This window comes from Eriocheir sinensis, chromosome 12 (assembly GCF_024679095.1).
Source record: "Eriocheir sinensis breed Jianghai 21 chromosome 12, ASM2467909v1, whole genome shotgun sequence".
Classification (NCBI taxonomy): Eukaryota; Metazoa; Arthropoda; class Malacostraca; order Decapoda; family Varunidae; genus Eriocheir; species Eriocheir sinensis.
Genome location: NC_066520.1, coordinates 4715324 through 4736504, shown reverse-complemented (window position 1 = coordinate 4736504; position 21181 = coordinate 4715324). Strand labels below are relative to the sequence as shown.

Sequence of the window (21181 nt, the reverse complement as noted above, 5' to 3'; positions counted from 1 at the left end):
AAGGACATTGATTTACTGGAAAGGATTCAACGACGCGCCACGAAGATAATCCCAAACTTAAGGGCACACCCGTACGAGGGGATATGATTCAATTCTTCAAATACCTAAAAAGTTCAATAATGTCGATCTCTCCAAATTCTTTCGACTACAAACCAACTCAAGAACTAGAAATAACGGTTTGCCCATTCAGTCGAGTCGATGCAACACAGACATCGGCAGGAGTTTCTTTTCGAACCGAGTCATCCGCCACTGGAACAATCTTCCCTCAGAAGTAGCAAATGCAAATACCATCAACTCCTTCAAAAATCGAATTGACCGTCATTTCGTTGCGTCAGAAACAAACTGAATACCGAGGTGCTTTCATCTGTTCCCCAGGCCCCAAGTGGCTGATGAGCAGGTTAATTAGGGTCGTATTACAAGACATTTCGCCACCCATGAACACATATTTGACAAGGCTTTCGTAGGAGTTGTGGGCATTTCCAGGAGTAGTTTTATGACCCTGGCGGTAGTTTGACCCTTCTTCTGTACCCGGAGCCTCAAGAAACACTCATTAGAACCCGACTGAACCCCTCCTTGGCCTTCAGAAATAGATGATGTGAGAAGCGAAAGTGTCTTATAATACCGACCTAAATCACCAAAGCGGGCAGCCTCGTAATGAGCCAATAGGTGTTCTGTTGCCTGCATTTCCATGTTTCCATGTTTCTCTTGTAAATAAAGAGACAACGTCTAAAGATGGCCGCCTAGGCCGAAAGACGTCTTGTGACAAATGGATCTGAGTTCCCTACAACAAGACGAAAGCACCATAGTGCGTGAAATAGGAAAATATAACTTACTATGTATAAAGTGAACAACGCAAAATCTGCTGTTGACTATATATATATATATATATATATATATATATATATATATATATATATATATATATATATATATATATATATATATATATATATATATATATATATATATATATATATATATATATATATATATATATATATATATATATTACTGGAAACTTCACATCTCTTCTCTCACTAAATCAGCTTCCTCGAGTTTGGCGTTCTGTATCGTCTCCGTCAGTTCTTTTCCCTCGCACAGTTGCTATCCATACACAGGGGCCTTGTCCGCCCTCGTATGGAGTATGCATCTCACGTGTGGGTGGGCTCCACTCACACAACTCTCTTGGGCAGAGTAGAGTTTAAGGCTCTTCGTCTTATCAACTCCCCTCCTCTTACTGATAGTTTCCAACCTCTTACATTCCGCCGCCATGTTGCTTCTCTCTCTCTATCTTCTATCGATATTTTCACGATGACTGCTCTTCTGAACTTGCTAAATGCATGCCTCCCCACCTCCCGCGGCCCCACTGCACACGACTCAAACTCATCCCTATACTGTCCAAATCACTTACGCAAGAGTTAACCAGCATTTTCACTATTTCATCCCTCGCGCTGGTAAACCCTGGAACAATATTCTTTTATCTGTATTTCCTCCTGATTAGCGGGCTTTTTTTCATTAGTTTCCTTTTTTTTACCCTTGAGTGGTTTCCTTTGCTGTAAAAAATAATAATAATAAAAATAATAATAATATATATATATATATATATATATATATATATATATATATATATATATATATATATATATATATATATATATATATATATATATATATATATTACATCAAAGGATGCGACTGAAGGGCAACAAAAACAGTACAAAAAAAAAACACTTCTCGCCGCTCCCACAAAAGTAAAAAGTAAAAAGTAGCCAAAAGAGAGGTCAATTTCGGGTGGAGAGGTGTCTTGATACACTCTTCTTGAAAGAGGTCAAGTCATAGGCAGGAGGAAATACAGACGAAGGAAGACTGTTGTCAGATTTTACCAGTGAAGGGGATGAAAGAATGGAGATGCTGATTAACTATTTCATAAAGGGTTTGGACAGTATAGGGATGAGCATGAGAAGAAAGTCGTGTGCAGCGGGGCCGCGGGAGGGGGGGAGGCATGCAGTAATCAAGTTCAGAAGAGCAGTCAGCATGAAAATATCGAGAGAAGATAGAAAGAGAAGCAACATGGCGGCGGAATTTAAGAGGTAGAAGGCTATCAGTAAGAGGAGGAGAGCTGATGAGACGAAGAACCTTAGACTCCACAATATATATATATATATATATATATATATATATATATATATATATATATATATATATATATATATATATATATATATATATATATATGATTGGAGTATGCATCTCATGTGTCAGGGGGCTCCACACACACAGCTCTCTTGGACAGAGCCAAAGGCTCTTCGTCTCATCAACTCCTCTCCTCTTACTGACAGTCTCCTACCTTTTAATTCCGCCGCCATTTTCCCTCTCTTTCTATATTTTATCGATATTTTCTCGCTGACTGCTCTTCTGAATTTGCTAACTGCACGCCTCCCCCCCTCCCGCGGCCCCGCTGCACACGATTTTCTACTCAAGCTGATCTCTATACTGTCCAAATCCCTTAAGCAAGAGTTAACCAGCATCTTCACTCTTTCAGCCCTCACGCTGATAATCTCTGGACAATGTTCATCTTTATTTCCTCCAGCCTACGACTTAAACTCTTTCAAGAGGAGAGTATCAGGACACCTCTCCTCACGAAATTGCACTTTCTTTGGGCCACTCCTCTAAACTCTTTTTTTTTTTATATATATATATATAGGAGCAGTGATTTGCTGGCATTTTTTGCATCATTGATTTATTTCTTACCCCCGAGCTGTTTCATTTACTGTGAAAAAAAAAAAATCACAGGCATAGTCGTTTTGAATGAATTATAAAAAGGAGTTGCAGTGAAAAATGTTTACCAATTATATGAATGGCTTATCTAATGTATATATGGAAACAGGACATTACGAATATAGTCACACTAAAACTTGGTAAATTCAACTTGGTAAATTAGGTAAATGCACGCGCACGCGCGCGCACACAAACATACAAACATAACCCTCTTACACACACACATAGTAAGGATGAGCAAGAACCATTGAGTACCGGTAGTACCGGTACCGAAATCTCAGGTGCCGGTAGACCGGTACTGACAGGAGTTTTTTTTTTTTTTTTTTTTTTAACCCTTTCAATACGGTGACGCAGACTTCGGCGTCACAGTATGGAAAGGGTTAAGAGGAAATGGAAAAGAATTAATCCTCTTCTAAACCTCTTAATCCTCTTCTAAACCTCTTAATCCTCTTTTAAACCTCTTAATCCTCTTCAAAACCTCTTAATCCTCTTCCATTTCCTCTTAAGTGGCTTAGTAGAGGATTAAGAGGAAATGGAAGATAATGACGTTTGATGAAATACCTAATAAAATTTTCTGTAGAGAAAACTCTCTCTCTCTCCCTCAGGGCTCGGTTCTTGGCCCAGTGCTCTTCATTATTTACATCAACGATGTGGATGTTGGACTCAATAATCGCATTAGTAAATTTGCAGACGACACAAAGATTGGTAACTCGGTTCACACCGACGAAGACAGGCAAACCCTCCAAGAGGATTTGCACAAAATTTCAGCTTGGTCTGATAGATGGGAGATGCCCTTTGACGTAGACAAGTGCCAGGTCCTTCAAGTTGGAACAAGGAATAAGAAGTTCGATTACGAAATGCGCGGCGTTAAACTCAAAAGCGTTATATGCGTCAAACCTCAAATTCTCACAGCAATGCATCGATGCAGCAAATAAAGCGAACAGAATGTTGGGCTTCATTAAAATAAACTTTTTATTCAAGAATAAAGATGTAATATTCCACTCTACAATAGTTTAGTCAGACCCCACTTGGAATATGCGGTACAGTTTTGGTCACCCCACCATGCAAAGGACATTGCTAAATTAGAAGGTGTTCAGTGTCGGGCAACAAAAAATGATCCCTTCCTTGCGCAACAAATCTTACGAAGAAAGGTAGTTGCTAAACTAATGGAATGTGCATGTAACACAATAATACTCTAGTAGCTAATCGCCAACATAGGAACGTTTAGATAAACTCAAAAATACTATACATATTGTACAATTGAATATTCAGACATGGTATTCTTCTATAGATTCTGTAATGGACACGTCAGGACCGCAACAGCGGAACAAAGACGCAAATAACGTAAATAGCAGAAGACACCCTAATAATAGTGTTTAAAAGTGTACCAACAGTTTCCTGAGAAAAGATCTTTCCCGGGTATTTGTTGAACAGCTGCACGGATTGGAGCCGCAAGGGAAAAGCAAACTCACGTAACTAAAACAATGTGACACGCACCACTGAGAAATGACACTTGACGTTTCTTGTTAGCATTTGACGTTTACATAATTGACGCTTTTCCATGCTTGAAATGTAAATCTGAACTACAAGAGAATTGTTGTTTTACATGAACAACCTGTGATTTAATAACTTCTCTACAGATTTGAGCGCGTAGATTGCACAATGAAATGTACATCACTACAAGTCACTCTACACTAGCAGCCTGGCTACTGCTGCTGGTCTTGCCTCCAGAGCGGTTCCCACAAGACAGCACCAAACAAATTTCCAACCTCAATTTCTCTCAGTCTGAAGCAAAAAACATGTGTTAAAGGGAATTTCTCAATTCAAATGGCGAATTCTTGTATCCTGAAGTCCGTATTTCAACTCGTGGGGTACCTTACATAAGTCTAGGTGTCAGTGATCACTGTAGGGTATAATTTTATGATGAATGAACCAATATTTATTGTATTGTATGCTGTTTATCATTTGGATTTCCGTTGTATTTCATTTGCATTACGTAACATAACATGCGTGATACCAAATGTATTTACATCATTTATATGTTAGATTTTTTTTAACATTATCACATATTAAGTGTGGGTTATTGAATATCTTACGTATGTCATTTACCAAGCATTTATGTGCACCTTGCCGATTTAACAACATTGAACATTATTAAATATGTGTGACCGTCATCCTGCATTTCATGCACGCTGCAGCTGCTCACACGGACGAGACGGTAGTCAAAGTGTACGTCATCAATGAGGACTACCAAGTGGCCATGTACTTCTCTAATGATTTGGAGGAAGTTCAAAGCAAGAAAAAACAGGTACGCTTTTTTGTGCATTTACCTATTTGTAATATTCATATATAATTAAGTTACTCTCGTGTTTCCATATCTACTTCCATCTATCTTTATATTAATCTTAAAGTCATTGCCTGTAACATTTTTACTTCCAAATCATTCTAAGTATTAATGTTTCTATTTGCGAAACTTATCTAAATTTTGTTTCTAAATTCAAATTACCTAAATTTGTACTCAGGATCTCTTGTGTTTCCATTGTCTGATAATATCTCCTCTGTTCAATTTTTTTTCTTTCGAATTTCTTAAATTACAGTCCCTTCTCTCTCTCACATGTCTTTCAGTTTAGTCATGTTCAATTTCCCCAATATCTCCTTATGGTACTTATGAAAATGTGGTCGATCTCCTTAGTTGCCCCTCTGGCATCCTTAACCACTAAAGGACTGGAGGCGGCTATAGCCGCTTAACCGGAGAAGGGCCGGAGGCGGTTATAACCGATTTCCTATTTTTACGCTAAAATTTATCTACTCTTCGCCTTTTTTTGTGGTACACTCGATGGCATTAATGCCCGCGAACCACTCGCAACACTTATCTGTCCCTCCCACGCTCTCACCATGAAAGGAAGCACTGACAGTTATTTAGAAGTGTCCGATTCCCTGACCGCTCCTCACCGCCCGGCACAAACTAGGCTATAATGGCTCACACACTTCACTGTAAGGCATAAACAAGATGGAAATGTCAGCTAGCCATACACAAGAGGACCTGTATAGCGTGGTAGGAGCGTATATTATAGTATATCTTACGTAAAGACAGCGCTAGGCACCCGTTTTCTTTTCTCCCTAGACCAGTGGTTCTTAACCTGGGTTCGACCGAACCCCAGGGGTTCAGCGAGCCAGTCTCAGGGGTTCGGCGAAGACCCTCCCGAAAGACATTGCAATTTTGCAATTGAATTCTAAGCAAATTTTCTTTCATATTTTTATGAATTAAAATGGAATCCATTCTTTGTATCATCCAAAATTAATATACTCTTGAACTTTGAAGCAGTTTTCCTTCCACTTGTATGGGATATTTTCTTCATACTTGAGGGGTTCGGCTACTGTGCAGAGGTTTTCGTTAGGGTTCGGCGCTTCCGAAAAGGTTAAGAACCACTGCCCTAGACATAGCCAGGGAGGCAAATCGGACACATGGCGCGCTCGCACCAAAAGTTTATCCTATTCAACTCGCTGTTTCTCCGTAACCACTTCTGGATGAGAGACTTCTGGATGGCGTCATTAGAAAGAGGAAGACTTGATGGTTAGTACAGAATCGGGACGGGACCGCTATCCTACGAAGTAGATGGTGGAGGAAATATCTTGTGGTCTCGCGACGCGGATCAGATAATTTTGGTAAGCAGTAGTAGGCCTTTCCAGGACACAATTAACGGAGACTCCCCATTGTCAGCAGGTGACGACCAAGTGCCACAGAGAGGTGACAAGCAGGACACGGATGTAGACATCCCAGCCGCCCAAGGGGAGACGGCTGAGCGGAGAGGGGACGACGGGGACACGGAGGCACGCGGCGGGGCAACGGCGTATACACGGCATCCCCAACCAGTAGACAGAACACCAAGGATTATATACTATAAGGATAGATCACTAAGCATTTGTTTTAACCACAATGCACCGCGGATAACGTCACACATGTACACAAATGGTGCTGGGCGGGAAACTGGTTCACTTCACTATGTTCTCACCGCAGCGTGCTCAGTGAAAATGGTGATTTGTGCTGTATATGGGTGTTACCAAGGATTGTAGGCTATAAGGATACCTTACTAAGCATTTGTTTTACCCACAATGCACCGCGTATACAATCTGGTTCACTCTCTCCATATAAAATGTATTAGAAAACCATTACTCGTTAATCTTGTCACTCATTCATAGTCAGATTTTGCGCTTTTTTGATTGCTAAGGATATGTAATTAAATTAGTCAGCTGTTGAGTTGGCAAATAGTATACAGTAATAGAAATATTTGAGAAATATGTTAAAAAAATGGTACTGAGAAATATTGCTGTCTACCATATATCGATGCTTACGTTTCCTCAAGTTTCATTAACATTCATTTTCTACAACTTTGCAGGGGTAACTAATCCTGTCATCAAAATAGCTAACATAGGTATATATTAATTGAAGTATTACTGTTGGATCAAGAAAATTATATCCAATGGTTAATATTAATAATGTATAAAGGGCTCAATGTATATGTAAGAATAGCCTACACAAAGACTATATCAGCTTCTATATTATCTATAAGACTATAACGATATTGATGACAGGATTAGTTACCCCTGTAAAGTTTAGAAAATGAATGTTAATGAAATTTGAGAAAACTTGAGCATCGATATATGGTAGACAGCAATATTTCTCAGTACCTTTTTTAACATTTCTCAAATATTTATTTTACTGTATACTATTTGCCAACTCAACAGCTGCCTAATTTAATTACATATTCTTAGCAATAAAAAAAGTGCAAAATCTGACTAAGAATGAGTGACAAGATCAATATGTAATGGTTTTCTAATACATTTTATATGGAGAGAGTGAACCAGATGATCATTACGCAGTCATGACGTCATCGATGACGTTTCAGTGAGCTATCCTTGAAGTCTATAATTCTTGACAGAACACCAGCCAGACAACCGCGACAGGGAACAGAGGAGAGGGCATCGACCGAACCGGGAGAGGGGACAGCAGAACCGCCGACAGGGGCAGGACAAACGCGCAAGCCGGAGGGGTCAACAGGAGGACAGACGCCCGGGGGAGAAATGTCGGCCGAGACAAGGCGACGATCGACAAGACAAAGGAAGCCGCTTGACAGATATCAAGCAACTATGTAAATTGTGAGGGAGTAAGGGGAAGCTTTGGTGACGGGAAATGTTGGTGGAGGTTTGGGGGATAGCATAAAACTTTGGTAGGGGGGTGAGGTGTTGTATAGTCGTTATAGTTTAACAGCACCAAATTAAAGGATTGAGCAGCGCTTCGGAACAGCAATACAAAGAAACACAAAGGAAGAACAAACAACAGCAGACCTGCTGGTCCTTACGAGGCTGTTTGTGACAAGCTACACTATCTAATCAAAGGTGGAAGATGAAGGACAGCAAAGGCGAAGGCTCCTCCCCACCCCCCCATCCCTCCAGCCAAAGCTGGCAGGAAAGGAAAAAGAACCATGCAGCATGGAAAAACTGCATGGAATTTATGTAGGAAAGAGGAAAGAACTACCATTACTGCTACCACTAACCGGGCGATAAAAACGGGCAAGGACGGGGGTATATGTACTGCCAAGGCGATTATTAGCGCAATCCCTGCTTGGGGCCGGATGTTCAAACGCTCGCAGCGGCCACTACGACCATCGTAGCGCTAAGATTATCGCAACCCTCTCGTAACTCGCCTAAGGTGTATGTTCGAAAGATCTTGGAGCTGTCTTTACGATTTTCGGAAAGCCATATTTGCTCGTAGGGCTGAGGGTTTCGATGAGCACCCTTACACTGATCGCAGGGTTGTGTAGTGGCACAGTAGTGGACGTTTCTTCACTATATAAACCGCAGATAACCTGTATAATGTCTTGTTTGTTTATTTACCTCTCCTGCTATCCTCTGCGCTGTCTCGTTAGAGAAGATGGAGTTACAACAGTAGTACTACAACACGATCGATGTGGCAGTAAACAGGGCTTTGAGACGTGAGAGGAAGTACAGAGACCGACCGGATCCATATTCCTTCAGTGATGAACGCGCTTGTTGAAATATTATAGATTTCCAAGACATGTCAGCTACTTCATTGCTGCCAGAAACTAGAACCAAAAGTTGGGCGAGCAACAAGAAGATCCCATGCCTTTGTAATGCCAGATTTTTGTAGTAAAAGAAAATGTGCAATGGCGTTAAGTCTTAAGTGAGGCCCACATGCAGTGGCCGTTAGGGTTCAACGAGAGGCCCAACCCCTTATCCCCCCTTCACTCCTAGTCTGTCACCACGCGCTCCCCTACCTGCCCCGTGGCGGGCCCGCCACTCTGCAAAAAAATATGATTTCAATTCTATTTATTTTGATGATAGTGTGGTATGGATTTGATATTGGTAACAAGTTTGAAGTGTTATGCACCTATACAGGTGCCCTGCGCATTATTCATCCAGATGCAGATCCAGATAAGTAGCTATATTCTTCACACATTAATTATTAGTGCGTAGTAGAACAATAGGGGTAATAATTTATAAAACCTGAACCACCATTTTCGGAGACACTGTCTATATATCTTATAACACTGACGCCTCGGACATGAAAATGCATGTAGCCTATTTGTTTACGTTTACACGGTGAAATATTATTGGCTAACACTTTCAAAGGCTGATGATACACTTCTTCTGATTGGCCAAACGGCAGTCAGCTGCGTTCCATTCCTGGAGAGCGGGACGGAACGGACCGAGATTTACGATCGCATCACCTTGAGCTACGAGCATCCAGACGGTCTTTTGAAAATGCATCTTAGTGGTGATCGTAGCCCACGATAAAAAATGGCGGCTACGAGAGGGCTACTAAGATCTTAGTGGCGGAAAGTTACGATCCTTTGAACATCCGGCCCCTGGCCTCTATATAGAATACACCGCAACCCCCGGTCCCTCGTGTGTGTCATTCACTCCTCAATATTTAGCATGCATATAATGGGAAGCCTGCACGAGTTAATAAAATGCGCTGTATATACAGATTGCCTTATATGGGTAATAGTTGATTGCTTTAGTAATTAGTTTAATTAACAATAAAATATTGCATGTTTTATTGCATGTTTTGCATTTTTATACAATTTCAGCACGTGTGGATTTAACCCTAGAACGCTAACCATGGGTATGAGGTACCCATGCGAATGCTGAGGGTACCTCCCCAGTAGCTTCATGTGCCGCTTGACAGTGTTACATTCGGGTGCCATGGTTGGTGTTATATAGTACAGGTTGTCCCTTGTGTACATGTCCCTAGTACTTTTTTTTGTTTTCAGTAGTGTGATCACTCACTGGACCTGGGACTGGGGGAGAAGCAAGAAATTTGGGAGCCCAATTTTAATTTTTTTTTTTTTTTTTTTTTTTTTTTTTTTTTTTTTTTTTTTTTTTTTTTTTTTTTTACCTGAATTTTTTTTCAAAACAATACGTTTTTTCAGTTCTTCTATAATTAAGTCAGATACAAGTTCAAGAGTCCTTTTCATAACTTTATATTATCCAAAAACTTTTATTTAATTTTTATTTTTTTTTCAAAATCGGGTATGATGTACCCATGGTTAGTAGTGGTGTGACTTTTTCTAAGGTTAGTGTTCTAGGGTTAATATTAGTTTTCTTCATGTCTTTTGGCAAATCAGAATCAGAATCAACATTTTCAACCTACTGTGCAAAATTAAAATTAAGCAGATGACAATTATAGTTTTCTTGTCACCTATCAACAAAACAATTTTAGTTTCTTTTTTTAGATAGAATGTCTTAGGAACATGTTATGTGCTGGATACATTGCATTTATAAAGATTTAAAGACACTTTGAATGTATCTGAAAGCAGTACCCAATAGTCAGGCTTGTTGCTTTGGGTAGATAGTTTCCCTAGCAACCATTGCTAAGCACATGGCATTTTTTATTGGCACTACCCCTGAAAGTGATCAGTATGGTCTAAAGAATATCTGTGCCAAGTGAGATGCTTTTATCATTTTCTGAGCAATTCCTGCAATATATTGCACCAATCGCCTAGACTATTTTGACAATGGGATGACCTGAGACTACTACACCTACCCGCCACCCGATAGGGGATCCCCATCCCGTCCCATCGCTCACCACCACACTGCACTCCACCACCTCACCCCCCCCTCCCCCTTCAGCCACCATCACAACATTCCCACATGTATCGTAAACCACCAAACTCCCATACCTCTTCTGTATGGTACTTTTTTATTATACTTCGACAATTCATTCGTAATATGTACATTTACAGCCTGACGGCTGCAATTACTAAATAAGAATACTAAATAAAATAAATTATTATTATTATTATTACTTACCTAAAAGGAGCATCAGGAACGAAGTCAGTCTCAAAACACCGCAAGTCGTTCAGCATACCATACGTCAGTGTTTCGTTAAGATCCGGGTCATTAGCCTAACAAAGAGAAGTTAAAAAAAAAATTAGAGAGAACATTGAATGGGACATATTTTACCGTGGTCTCCGGAAGATGTTGGCCTGGGTCTCGAACTGACGACGTCGCGGATTTTCAGGTTTCCAGTGCATTGAAATGTTATACTTTTACACGAAATTTGGCAAACCAGCAGGTAATATTTAGGAAAACAGAGCCCACATCGTGACCATGATATATTGATGCATTTAATGAGCCAATATAATTACAGTAAGGTTACTTTTATATTTAGATAATGGAAGGTAAGTAAAATAATGTATAAGCATTTTGTCTACTTTGCCTGAACTCGCTGTAGCCTAACGCCCATTGAATAATATTATCAGACACTTTCGAAATTTGTATACTTCTCCGATTATTTTTTGTTGCACCAGAGGGTGTATTTGGGTGTCCTGAGATAAAGGGGTACAGTTTGTGTTGCGGAGGGTTTGAAGTGGTGGCGGGGAGTGCACCGCGGCCGGCGAGAGACGCCGCGCGGCGGAGTCGAGGAGACGACGCCACGGCACCACTTGAGTTGCAAGGATTATATACTATAAGGATAGCTCATTAAGCTTTTGTTTTACCCACAATACACCGCGTATGACGTCACACATGTAAACAAATGGCGCTGGGCGGCAAACTGGTTCACTTCACTATGTTCTCACCTTAGCGTGCTCAGTTCAAATGGTGATTTGTGGTGTATGTGGGTGTTACAGTGGCTCAACTGCGGGAAGTCGTCAAGGTGTTAAGTTCATTAGGTTTCCTAGAGACAAACACACCTTGAAGAAGTGGATTTTGGCCTACAAACGAAAAGATAAAGTGAAGGTGAAGTCTGTGCGGGTGAGGTCCAAACATTTTCCAAGAAAGTGATAACATTAAAAAAAGCCAATAAAGCTCTATAGTGAAAGTTTGGTAAAGGTAAATTCAATTAGTTAAGAATTTGCGTAAATATTATACAATATATATGTATGTATAAAGAAAATTACTTTCATTATATATGACAAATAAAGCAAATAAAGTTGTAGAAAACTAATGTTGATAAAAGTTAAGAAAACGTAAGCATTGATGGTAAACAGAGCAATATTTATGCAGCTTGTTTACCATGTTTCTCACATTATTTATATTATTGTATACTATTAGCCAACACAACAGCTGCCTAATTTAATTACTTATCCTTAGCAATCAAAAAAGCGCAAAATCTGACCATGAATAAGAATAAATAAGGGTTTTCTAGTACATTTAATACCGTGAGAGCAGGGTGAGAGTGAATCAGATGACATACCGCAGTCATGACTTCATCGATGACGTTTCAGTGAGCTATCCTTATAGTATATAATCCTTGCTGAGTTGGAAGCTGGACTGACTCGTGCCCGCTGCCCTATTGTGCTTCTACCTGCCTGCCCGTGTTCGTGCCCGCTCTGTGTGCCTCATAGGTTGTACTGTGCCCTGTGGACTAGTGTAGCGTGGTTGGAGCCTGTGAGTGAACTTTGAAACCTGTTCTGTGTGTGTCTTTGTGCCCTGCCTCGTGCCACCTCTCCTCGTGGTGTGCGGCCTGTGTGCGTGGCATCTGTTGGCCGCGCGTCTGTTGCTGTTCTGGGGTTCACGACTCCCGTGTGTAACTCGGCACGCTGCCTGCCTGCCCGTGGTTGGTGTGGTGCGGTGGGTGGCGTAACATTTGGTGTCAGTTGAGTGGGCTAAGTGAACAATGAACGGTGAGGCGCGTCCAGTCATCACGGCGTCCCAAGATGGCCGCCGTGAGGGAGAGGAAGAGGGCAATGCCGACCCTGCCGCGGGTGATGTGAAACCGGGCCAGATGGACTTGATCGCTGCCATACTGGCAGGCTCAGAGGGTAGACGATATAGCAAGCGAGCAAGCTCAGTGGGTAGACGAGATGGCACTCGAGCAGGCCAGGAGAGCGGACGAACAGGCCCGCCGTCGAGGTGCTGCAGAGCAGTCTCTCGTCTCTGAAGGCTAAACTCAGCAGTACACAGACAAGGCCTATGACAGCGTGAAGAATGAACTGCTGGAGAAGGTGCAGACTCTGGAAGGTGAGGTCCAGAGCCTGAGGGAGGAGTTGAAGGCGGAGAGGCAGCTGCGAGAGGTGGCACCGTCGCACGCGGAGGAACAAGAAGCCTCACGTGTCCTGGCGGCAAACACTGGGAAGGCGGATCTTCTGGGGGCCGCCTGGGGCCCTTGGCAGGGTCCCCCGGTGCCGCGCAGCGTCGTGTCAGAGCCGTTGGCGGCCGCAGGAGGCTAGGGAGCTATTGGTAGCGCTCCCGCCGGCCCTGTTGGCGGCGGATTCGGACCCATTCACCCCACCTCGTTGCCTCCCTCACCCCCTCCCTTCCCTCCGGGGCGGGTGGTCCGCAGCTCGCGTGTTCCGCCCTCTCCCTCCAGCAGGCCCTCGGCTTCCCGCCGTTCAGAAAGGCGAAAGCCGGCGGAGTACGATGGGAAGGTGGCCTGGGAGGCCTATGTTGCCCAGTTCGAGATGCCCAGGGCTGGAGCGAGGCTGAGAAGGTGCTCCAGTTGGCAACAGCGCTACGGGGCCCCGCGGTGGAAGTGCTTGGGCACCTCCCGCCGCCCCAACGTGCCTCTTATAGGAGTGTAGCAGAGGCCCTGCAGCGCCGCTTCGGGCACCACCACCAAGCCGAGGTGTACCGAGCTCGCTTGAAGAAGCGGACTCGAGAGCGGTGCGAGACGTTGTCACAGCTGGCGCAGGACGTGGAGGCGCTGGTAAGTAGGTCGTATCCCGCGGCCCCGGAAAAAATGATCGTGGTCCTGGCCCCCGATTTCTTTGTTGATGCTCTGCAGGACCAGCAGCTGCAGATCTACGTCAAGCAGGCTCATCCTGGGGACCTGCAGGTGGCGCTGGCGAGGGCCTTGGAGTTCGAGGCCCTCCTGAAGACAACGAGCGGCCTAGGTGCGGCCGCCCAGCCCCGCTGTGACCTCCGGGGTCGGATGGTGAAGGTGAAGAAGAAGGTAGCGTCGAGGAAGGCGAGCCCGGAGGGTTTCCACGGGTCGTGTTGGGGCTGTGGCGAGCAGGGACACGCGTAGTCGGTGTCCGAAGGAGCGAAGGACACGTTCCGATGCCCTCTAGCCTCGCTGTAAGGACTGTGGCCAGTCTGGCCACCGCTCGAGTGCCTGTCCCAGGCCCAAGGACGTGGCGCAGGCGGGAAACAAGGACACTCGGACAGGCTGGGGAAGGGGGCCGAATCCCAGCCGTCATCAGTCCCCGGGCCCCACCTTATGTAAGCTGCCGCCTTCCGACCAGCACGATGTAGGTAGGAGGCTGAGTGGATGGGAGGAGACCTCGGTGCGGCCCGACACGGGACACTGTGCAGCTCGAGGGGCCAGTGAAAGCTTGTACCGGCATGGGCAGCGCAGTGGAGCGGCTGCCGGTGTGCGTCGCCGGTCTGGAGGAGCCGTGTTTGCTGGGCCTCGACTACCTGACGCAGACCAAGGCTTGTGTTAGCCTCGGACGGAAGCTGGTGAGGGTGCACGGACAAGTGACATTGCTTCCGGAGGTTTTCGAGCTTGGCTGCGCGGGGGCACCTTGCCCCGAGGGTGGAGACCAGGGGGTGTCGACTGTCCAGAGCGTTGCGTGGAGCGGAAGGCATGGAAGAGCCCACTAAGGACTTACGACTGGTTGACGGCGTGGCTGACGGGAGGAGCCCCTTCGAGAGGTACCCGCTGGTGCCAAGCTGGGCACCTGTGAGGAGGACGGGGCCCCAGCAGCAGCGTTGAGGACGTGGCGGAGGACCTGGGCGTGGCGAGCGAGGTGGCTGAAGATAGCGGTGACCCTGCACCAGGGTTTGGGGCTGGAGATGCCCCTGTGAGTGCCACTGCCTGCTTGCCACCGCCCACGCTTCCACTACAGCGACCCCGAAGGGAGCACCATAGAGGCGAGGATCGAGGAGGAGGAGGAGAGACTTTTGTGATGTTCCAGAGGACTGATTAATTTTCTTTATTTGTCATGTATTTTTCTTCTTGTATGCCTTTTGAGGTGGGAATAGTGTTGTGCCAGAGGGTGTATTTGGGTGTTTTGAGGTAAAGGGGTACAGTTCGTTTTGCGGAGGGTTTGAAGTGGTGGAGGGGAGTGCACCGCGGCGGGCGAGAGACTCAGACGCCGCGCGGCGGAGTCGAGGAGACGACGCCGCCTGAGTTGGAAGATGGACTGACTCGTGCCCGATGCCCTATTGTGCTTCTACCTGCCTGCCCGTGTCCGTGCCCGCTCTGTGTGCCTCATAGGTTGTACTGTGCCCTGTGGTCTAGTGTAGCGCGGTTGGAGCCTGTGAGTAAACTAGGAAACCTGTTCTGTGTGTTTCTCTGTGCCCTGCCTCGTGCTTCCTCTCCTCGTGATGTGCGGCCTGTGTGCGTGGCATCTGTTGGCCGCGCGTCTGTGGCTGTTCTGGGGTTCACGACTCCCGTGTGTAGCTCGGCACGTCACCTGCCTACCCGTGGTTGGTGTGGTGCGGGGGGTGGCGTAACATTTTGTTACGTAAAATATACCTATAAGGAAGTACGCAACTGGTCAATATCGCCCCCCAAAAAACAAAACTACCACGCAAAGCCTTCGCTATTTACAAGCAGGTACGTCTTGAGTCTAGTGGTCTAATGGTCAGCGTGACTGGCTACCATTCCGCAGGTCCGGATTCGAATCCCGGCAGTCGGCGTGCAGCTCACCCAGCCGTTCATCCTCCCTTTCGGGCTGATCGATAACTCAGCACCTGGGGAAACCTGGGGAAGGTAAACAGTGGCAATCCCGGATTTCATATTGGCCCGTGTCCTGGGGTAATTGGTTGTTACCTACCACAGGCTCAAGGGGCCACCGGATCAGAGATGAGCACCGCAGCCACGCGCAGCTATGCCGTATGCACCCAGCTTTCCGTTTACTTACGTCTTGGGATCCCCACCTGTCAGTAGCGAGGCTGGCCCGTCATGGCATTAGTTCGCAGTAATTTTACTTTCTTGCCAATTATGACCAGCTGCTTTTATTTCCTTATCGGATCATGTTACATATCAAATAAATGAAAAAAATGTGTCTAATTCGAAATAGTGACTTAAAATCCATGCGAGTTATGGGAGTTACAACGAGTTGAAGCAATATATATATATATATATATATATATATATATATATATATATATATATATATATATATATATATATATATATTTTTTTTTTTTTTTTCCTTCCATTATCTTAATATAAGTAGTTCACAAATTAATTCATGCTCATGATAAGCAGCAACGTCATAAGCACAATGGAGATCTGTTTTCCTGAATGTAATCTGATAGTTTGTTAATATCGTGTCAAATTATAACATTCCAGTGCACTGAAAACATGATAATCGGCCTTCTCTCGTGATGGCATCAACTCGAGATCCATGCCAGTATTGAATAAAGACATTCATTTATCATGACAAAAAAATTAGTGAAATGCAAATTATTTTAACCTTATTGGCGACCTTTCATATAACGAAGTCTGCAGCATTCTCAATCACCATGTGTGGAAGTTTATATATTGGTTGCTTTAGATTCGATGATTCATTCGTCTTTCAATAAACTTTGCTCGAAAATAACTTGGACATGTCTGTAATCATAACCTATAGATTGGCCCATGGTCCACTTGGCCAGAGTGGAGTGTATGACGGCCATGAAACAACAATGAACATCATAAGGTAAGCTAAATATTTAACTAAAGAAAATGGACTTAAGATATCCTACGCAGAAAAAAAGTGTTTGGTACACAATATCAAACTATTAAAATTGACGGTAAAATGCATAAAAAACTGCAAGTAGGATAATACAAGTAACAGTAGTCTACAGAAACACAATAGATTGATGGACTAGAGCTGGCTTATGGCGTCTTTAATGACAGTATTTTATTCTAGTAACTGATAATATGGACTTTATTAATGTCTAATATTCAACAGATATTTTCACCTAAAATGTGCACTGGGAACATCATATTTTCCAGAAGAATCAATCACAGATGATGTCATTAAGTGCTAGGATTATGCGTTGTTAGTTTTTTTTTTCAGAAAACTACTTACACATATAATGTGAACATTTCAAAATAATTGAAATGTGTAATTTTAGGAGTCAAGTATTAATATAGATGCCACTGAAAGTGTTTAAATATATTATGATACGGAAAATTATCCAGTACTGTTGATTTGCCCAAGACAAATGAGTGTGGTACCTCACCTCAATGGTGCTGATGCGATCATCAACTTTGTTGCTCTGCATAAAACTGGTGAAGATCACGTCATCGCTAAAATCTGGGTCATTGTCGTTGACGTCGCCAACTCGAATGATGAGCTGTTGCAAGAAAGTATGCGTTAGATGAGCACCCACAATGAGAAAGAAAGTGTGCAGAGTGGAATTGTTGGAAAAGTACAAAAGCAGCAACTTGCGTTTAAAAAGAGTTCAAATTTTCATTGCTAGAAAATTGTTTGTTTCCCACAACCAGTTCAAGTAAACTTGAGCGTCAGCTTGTGAAATAAACAAAAAAGTATGCAAATATTGAAATTTCCTTGAGAGAAGGCTGGAAAAGGGGAATTAAAACGTGCGAGAACACACACACACACACACACACACACACACACACACGTCACACACACACACGTCACACACACACACACACACACACACACACGTACACACACACATTTCGAAAGGTTTCAATAGAGTCTGGCACAATTTTTGCTGTCTAAACTACTTTCCTTTCAGGCCGATCAGTCTCTGTTGTTCTTCCCCTAAATCTGTCAACAGTGGCTAATGTTCTGTTTACTTTCTCACCTTGACGTTGTTCATTGATTTTGTTGTTGTTATTGCTTAATGTTTTGGAACTTCTGTTAACAACAAACCGTTTTATCCATTCCTAAGGCGATGACTACTCGGCATTATTTTTATACCGTAAAGGAAGCATCTAAAGGGAAAATTAAATAATGAGAAAAAAGCCGGCTAATCACTGCCCCTAAAAAAAAAAAAAAAATAGAAGGCTGGCCAAAAGAGAGGTCAGTTTCAAGGGGAAGGGTTTATCGATACTCTCCTCTTAAAAGAGTTGAAGTCTTAGGCAGGAGGACGGACGAAGTAAGATTATTCCAGAGTTTACCAGCTGAAGGGATGAAAGAATGGGGGATATGGATAAGGGATATGGACAATATAGCGATGAGATAGAGTAGAAAAACGAGTGCAGCGGGGCCGCGGAAGGGGGGAGGGGGAGGGGGGAGGCATGCAGTTAGCAAGTTTCAGAAGAACGGTCTGCAAGAAAGTATTGATAGAAGATAGAAAAAAGAAGCAACATGGCGGCCGAATTTAAGAGGTAGAAGACTGTCAGTAAGGAGTTGATAAGACGAATTGACTTTGACTCCACTCTGTCCAAGAGAGCTGTGTGTGGAGCCCCCCCGCACATGAGATGCATACTCCATACGAGGGCGGACAAGGCTCCTGTATATGGACAGCATCTGGGTGGGGGAAAAGAACTGACGGAGGCGATACAGAACGCCCAACCTCGAGGAAGCTGAGTTAGATATGAGATTTCCAGTTGAGATTCTGAGTTAAGGATACACTAAGAATGTTTAATAATAAAGAAGGTGACAAGTGAGTGTTATCGAAGAATAGGGGATAAGTGTTTGGACGATCGTATCGAGTTGTTAGGTGGAAACATTGGGTTTAAAAGAAGACCCTCCTAACGAGAATATTTTACTCGAAGCTGGGCACTACAGAACGCTTAATTAAACTCTGAATTTGCTGTCATTTATGAATGGAGCAGAGGGAGGTTAGTGCCTTTTTCTGCCCTTAAAACTCAATTTTCCATCTGTCAGCTCGACTGAGCTTTCCAAATACGTATTCCATATACTTAAATAACACGCAGATGTCGCATTTTTCTACACTAAACATTCGCGGTCTAACCTTTACTCAAAATCTTAACTGGAAACTCTATAATTATATCATCTTTTGCTAATTTACCTTCATTAAGGGTATGCGTATTGTATCATCTTCACATTTTTTCTCTCATAGATGCTACCCATGCTTCGAACAGAGTATGGATTTCATGTATGTCATGGATTCCACACACGCATCCCTTTTGGATAGAGTAGAGCCAAAGGATCTTCCTCTCATCAACCTCCTCATACTGACAGTCTTCTACCTCTTAAATTCCGCTGGAATGTTGCATTTCTTTATATCTTGTTTCGGTGTTTTCATGCTGACAACTCTTCTTCCCTACGCCCTTCCCGTGGCCCTGCCTCACCGATTTTCTACTTCTGCTCATCCCTATTCAATCCAGATCCCTTATGAGAAAGTTAAACAGAATTTTCATTATTTTATTTTTTCATCCTATTGTATTTACTCCTGCCTACGACTTGATTTCTTTCAAGAGGAGAGTATCAGGACACCTCTCCCTCTGAAAGTGACCTCTTCCAGACACTCGTTCTGTACTCTGTTAGAATACCACTTAACAGATTTTTTTTCGTTCTTTGTCTTTGCCATCGAGCTGCTTTTTTTGGTGTAAAACACACACACACACACACACACACACACACACACACACACACACACACACAAACAAACAAACAAACAAACAGGATCGATACATGACAGCCACAAAACCACACCCATTCCCAGAGTCGAACAACATCATCGCCACCACTTACAAGGTGTCCTATAAAGGTGTGGTATGTTGCAGTAAAGTCGGGTCCTTTCTCACACGGTTAAACTAAATGTGTCACATAAAAGTAGGTAGAATACAAATGTGCAAAGCGTTGAATGCTGCCTGAGCAAGATGGCGAAAATGAACGCAACGCAATGCAACGCTAAGGTAAAGATTTCTAGACGTTTAATTAAGGCCGATTCACACTACACCAGCACGTTTACGGGGTGTGACCGTACCTGAACGGGACCGTAACGGACCGGCAACAGCATGTGTATTCACACTACTCCAGCACGTAAACGGCCCGGACCTGCACGGGACCGTCATGGGCCGGCAACAGCGTGCTCACACCGTTTCGTAGCAGTGCGATCCCGTCCTTCAGCCCGGACACATCTCAGCTGTGCTAACCATGTTCTTCCAGTTGTTGCTATAGTCTTTATGGGACATGTCAAATAGGCAGACATGTTTTTCCACCAGTGAAATTAATTTCTCTCCATCCATCGCTGAGTTCGCACTGCACCGTACGAGAGCGATATGTCAACTGTACATGGCTTGGAGAATGTGGGTGTAGTCAGAGGAATGCTTGTGGTGGGAGCCAGATCAGGTCACAGGTCAGGTATACAAGTCAGGTCACACGTCAAGTGCAAGGACCACTACTTAGGGCCTTGACTACACCTCACCTCTGTTTATCCTCAGTAGCGCACATCTGAATAGCTACACATTCTAAAATCAGGGGTTCCCAACCTGGGGTACATGTACCCCCAGTGGTACATTTGCACTTTTCAGGGGGTACATTGGGTCCGAGAGAATTACCACTACTATACAATACATGGTGTTGTAATCTGCATTCAAATTGCACTTAGTCGTGGTTTTTTTTTTTTTTGGTTTGTTTTTTCAATTTCCTCATTTAAGTAAGACAAAACTGTTATTTAAATTATACCATCAGTCTACACATACAGATTTCATTATAAAATAACATCAAAATATTACAATTTCATCGTTTTATTTTTTATCCTAAATTTTTAGTGGTACACGGGAACCTATAAAAATGCCCAAGGAGTACAGAGGAACAAAAAGGTTGGGAACCCCTGTTCTAAATGAATGCATGAATATTAATTACAAGCGAAGTTGGATATATTGACAAAATAAATTTTCATGAATACTATTATTGCTACTATATTTTAATATTGTCATTCAGTGTTTTACTTTTTAAATCTTAGTTACCTTTTGCGTAAGAGAGAGAGAGAGAGAGAGAGAGAGAGAGAGAGAGAGAGAGAGAGAGAGAGAGAGAGAGAGAATGAATGA

General features: G+C 43.4%; 1 protein-coding gene across 4 annotated transcripts in view; it reads right to left on the bottom strand.

Annotated features, from left to right (window-relative positions):
- Positions 1 to 21181, bottom strand: part of LOC126997321 (uncharacterized) — a 118739-nt gene that overhangs the window by 80296 nt on the left and 17262 nt on the right. For all 4 annotated transcript variants that reach the window (XM_050858345.1, XM_050858343.1, XM_050858344.1 and 1 more), the window contains exons 5-6: positions 17428 to 17541; positions 11113 to 11207 (exon numbers count right to left, since the gene is read on the bottom strand). In XM_050858345.1, the coding sequence (XP_050714302.1) occupies positions 11113 to 11207; positions 17428 to 17541 (209 nt within the window). The remainder of the gene's footprint in view (positions 1 to 11112; positions 11208 to 17427; positions 17542 to 21181) is intronic.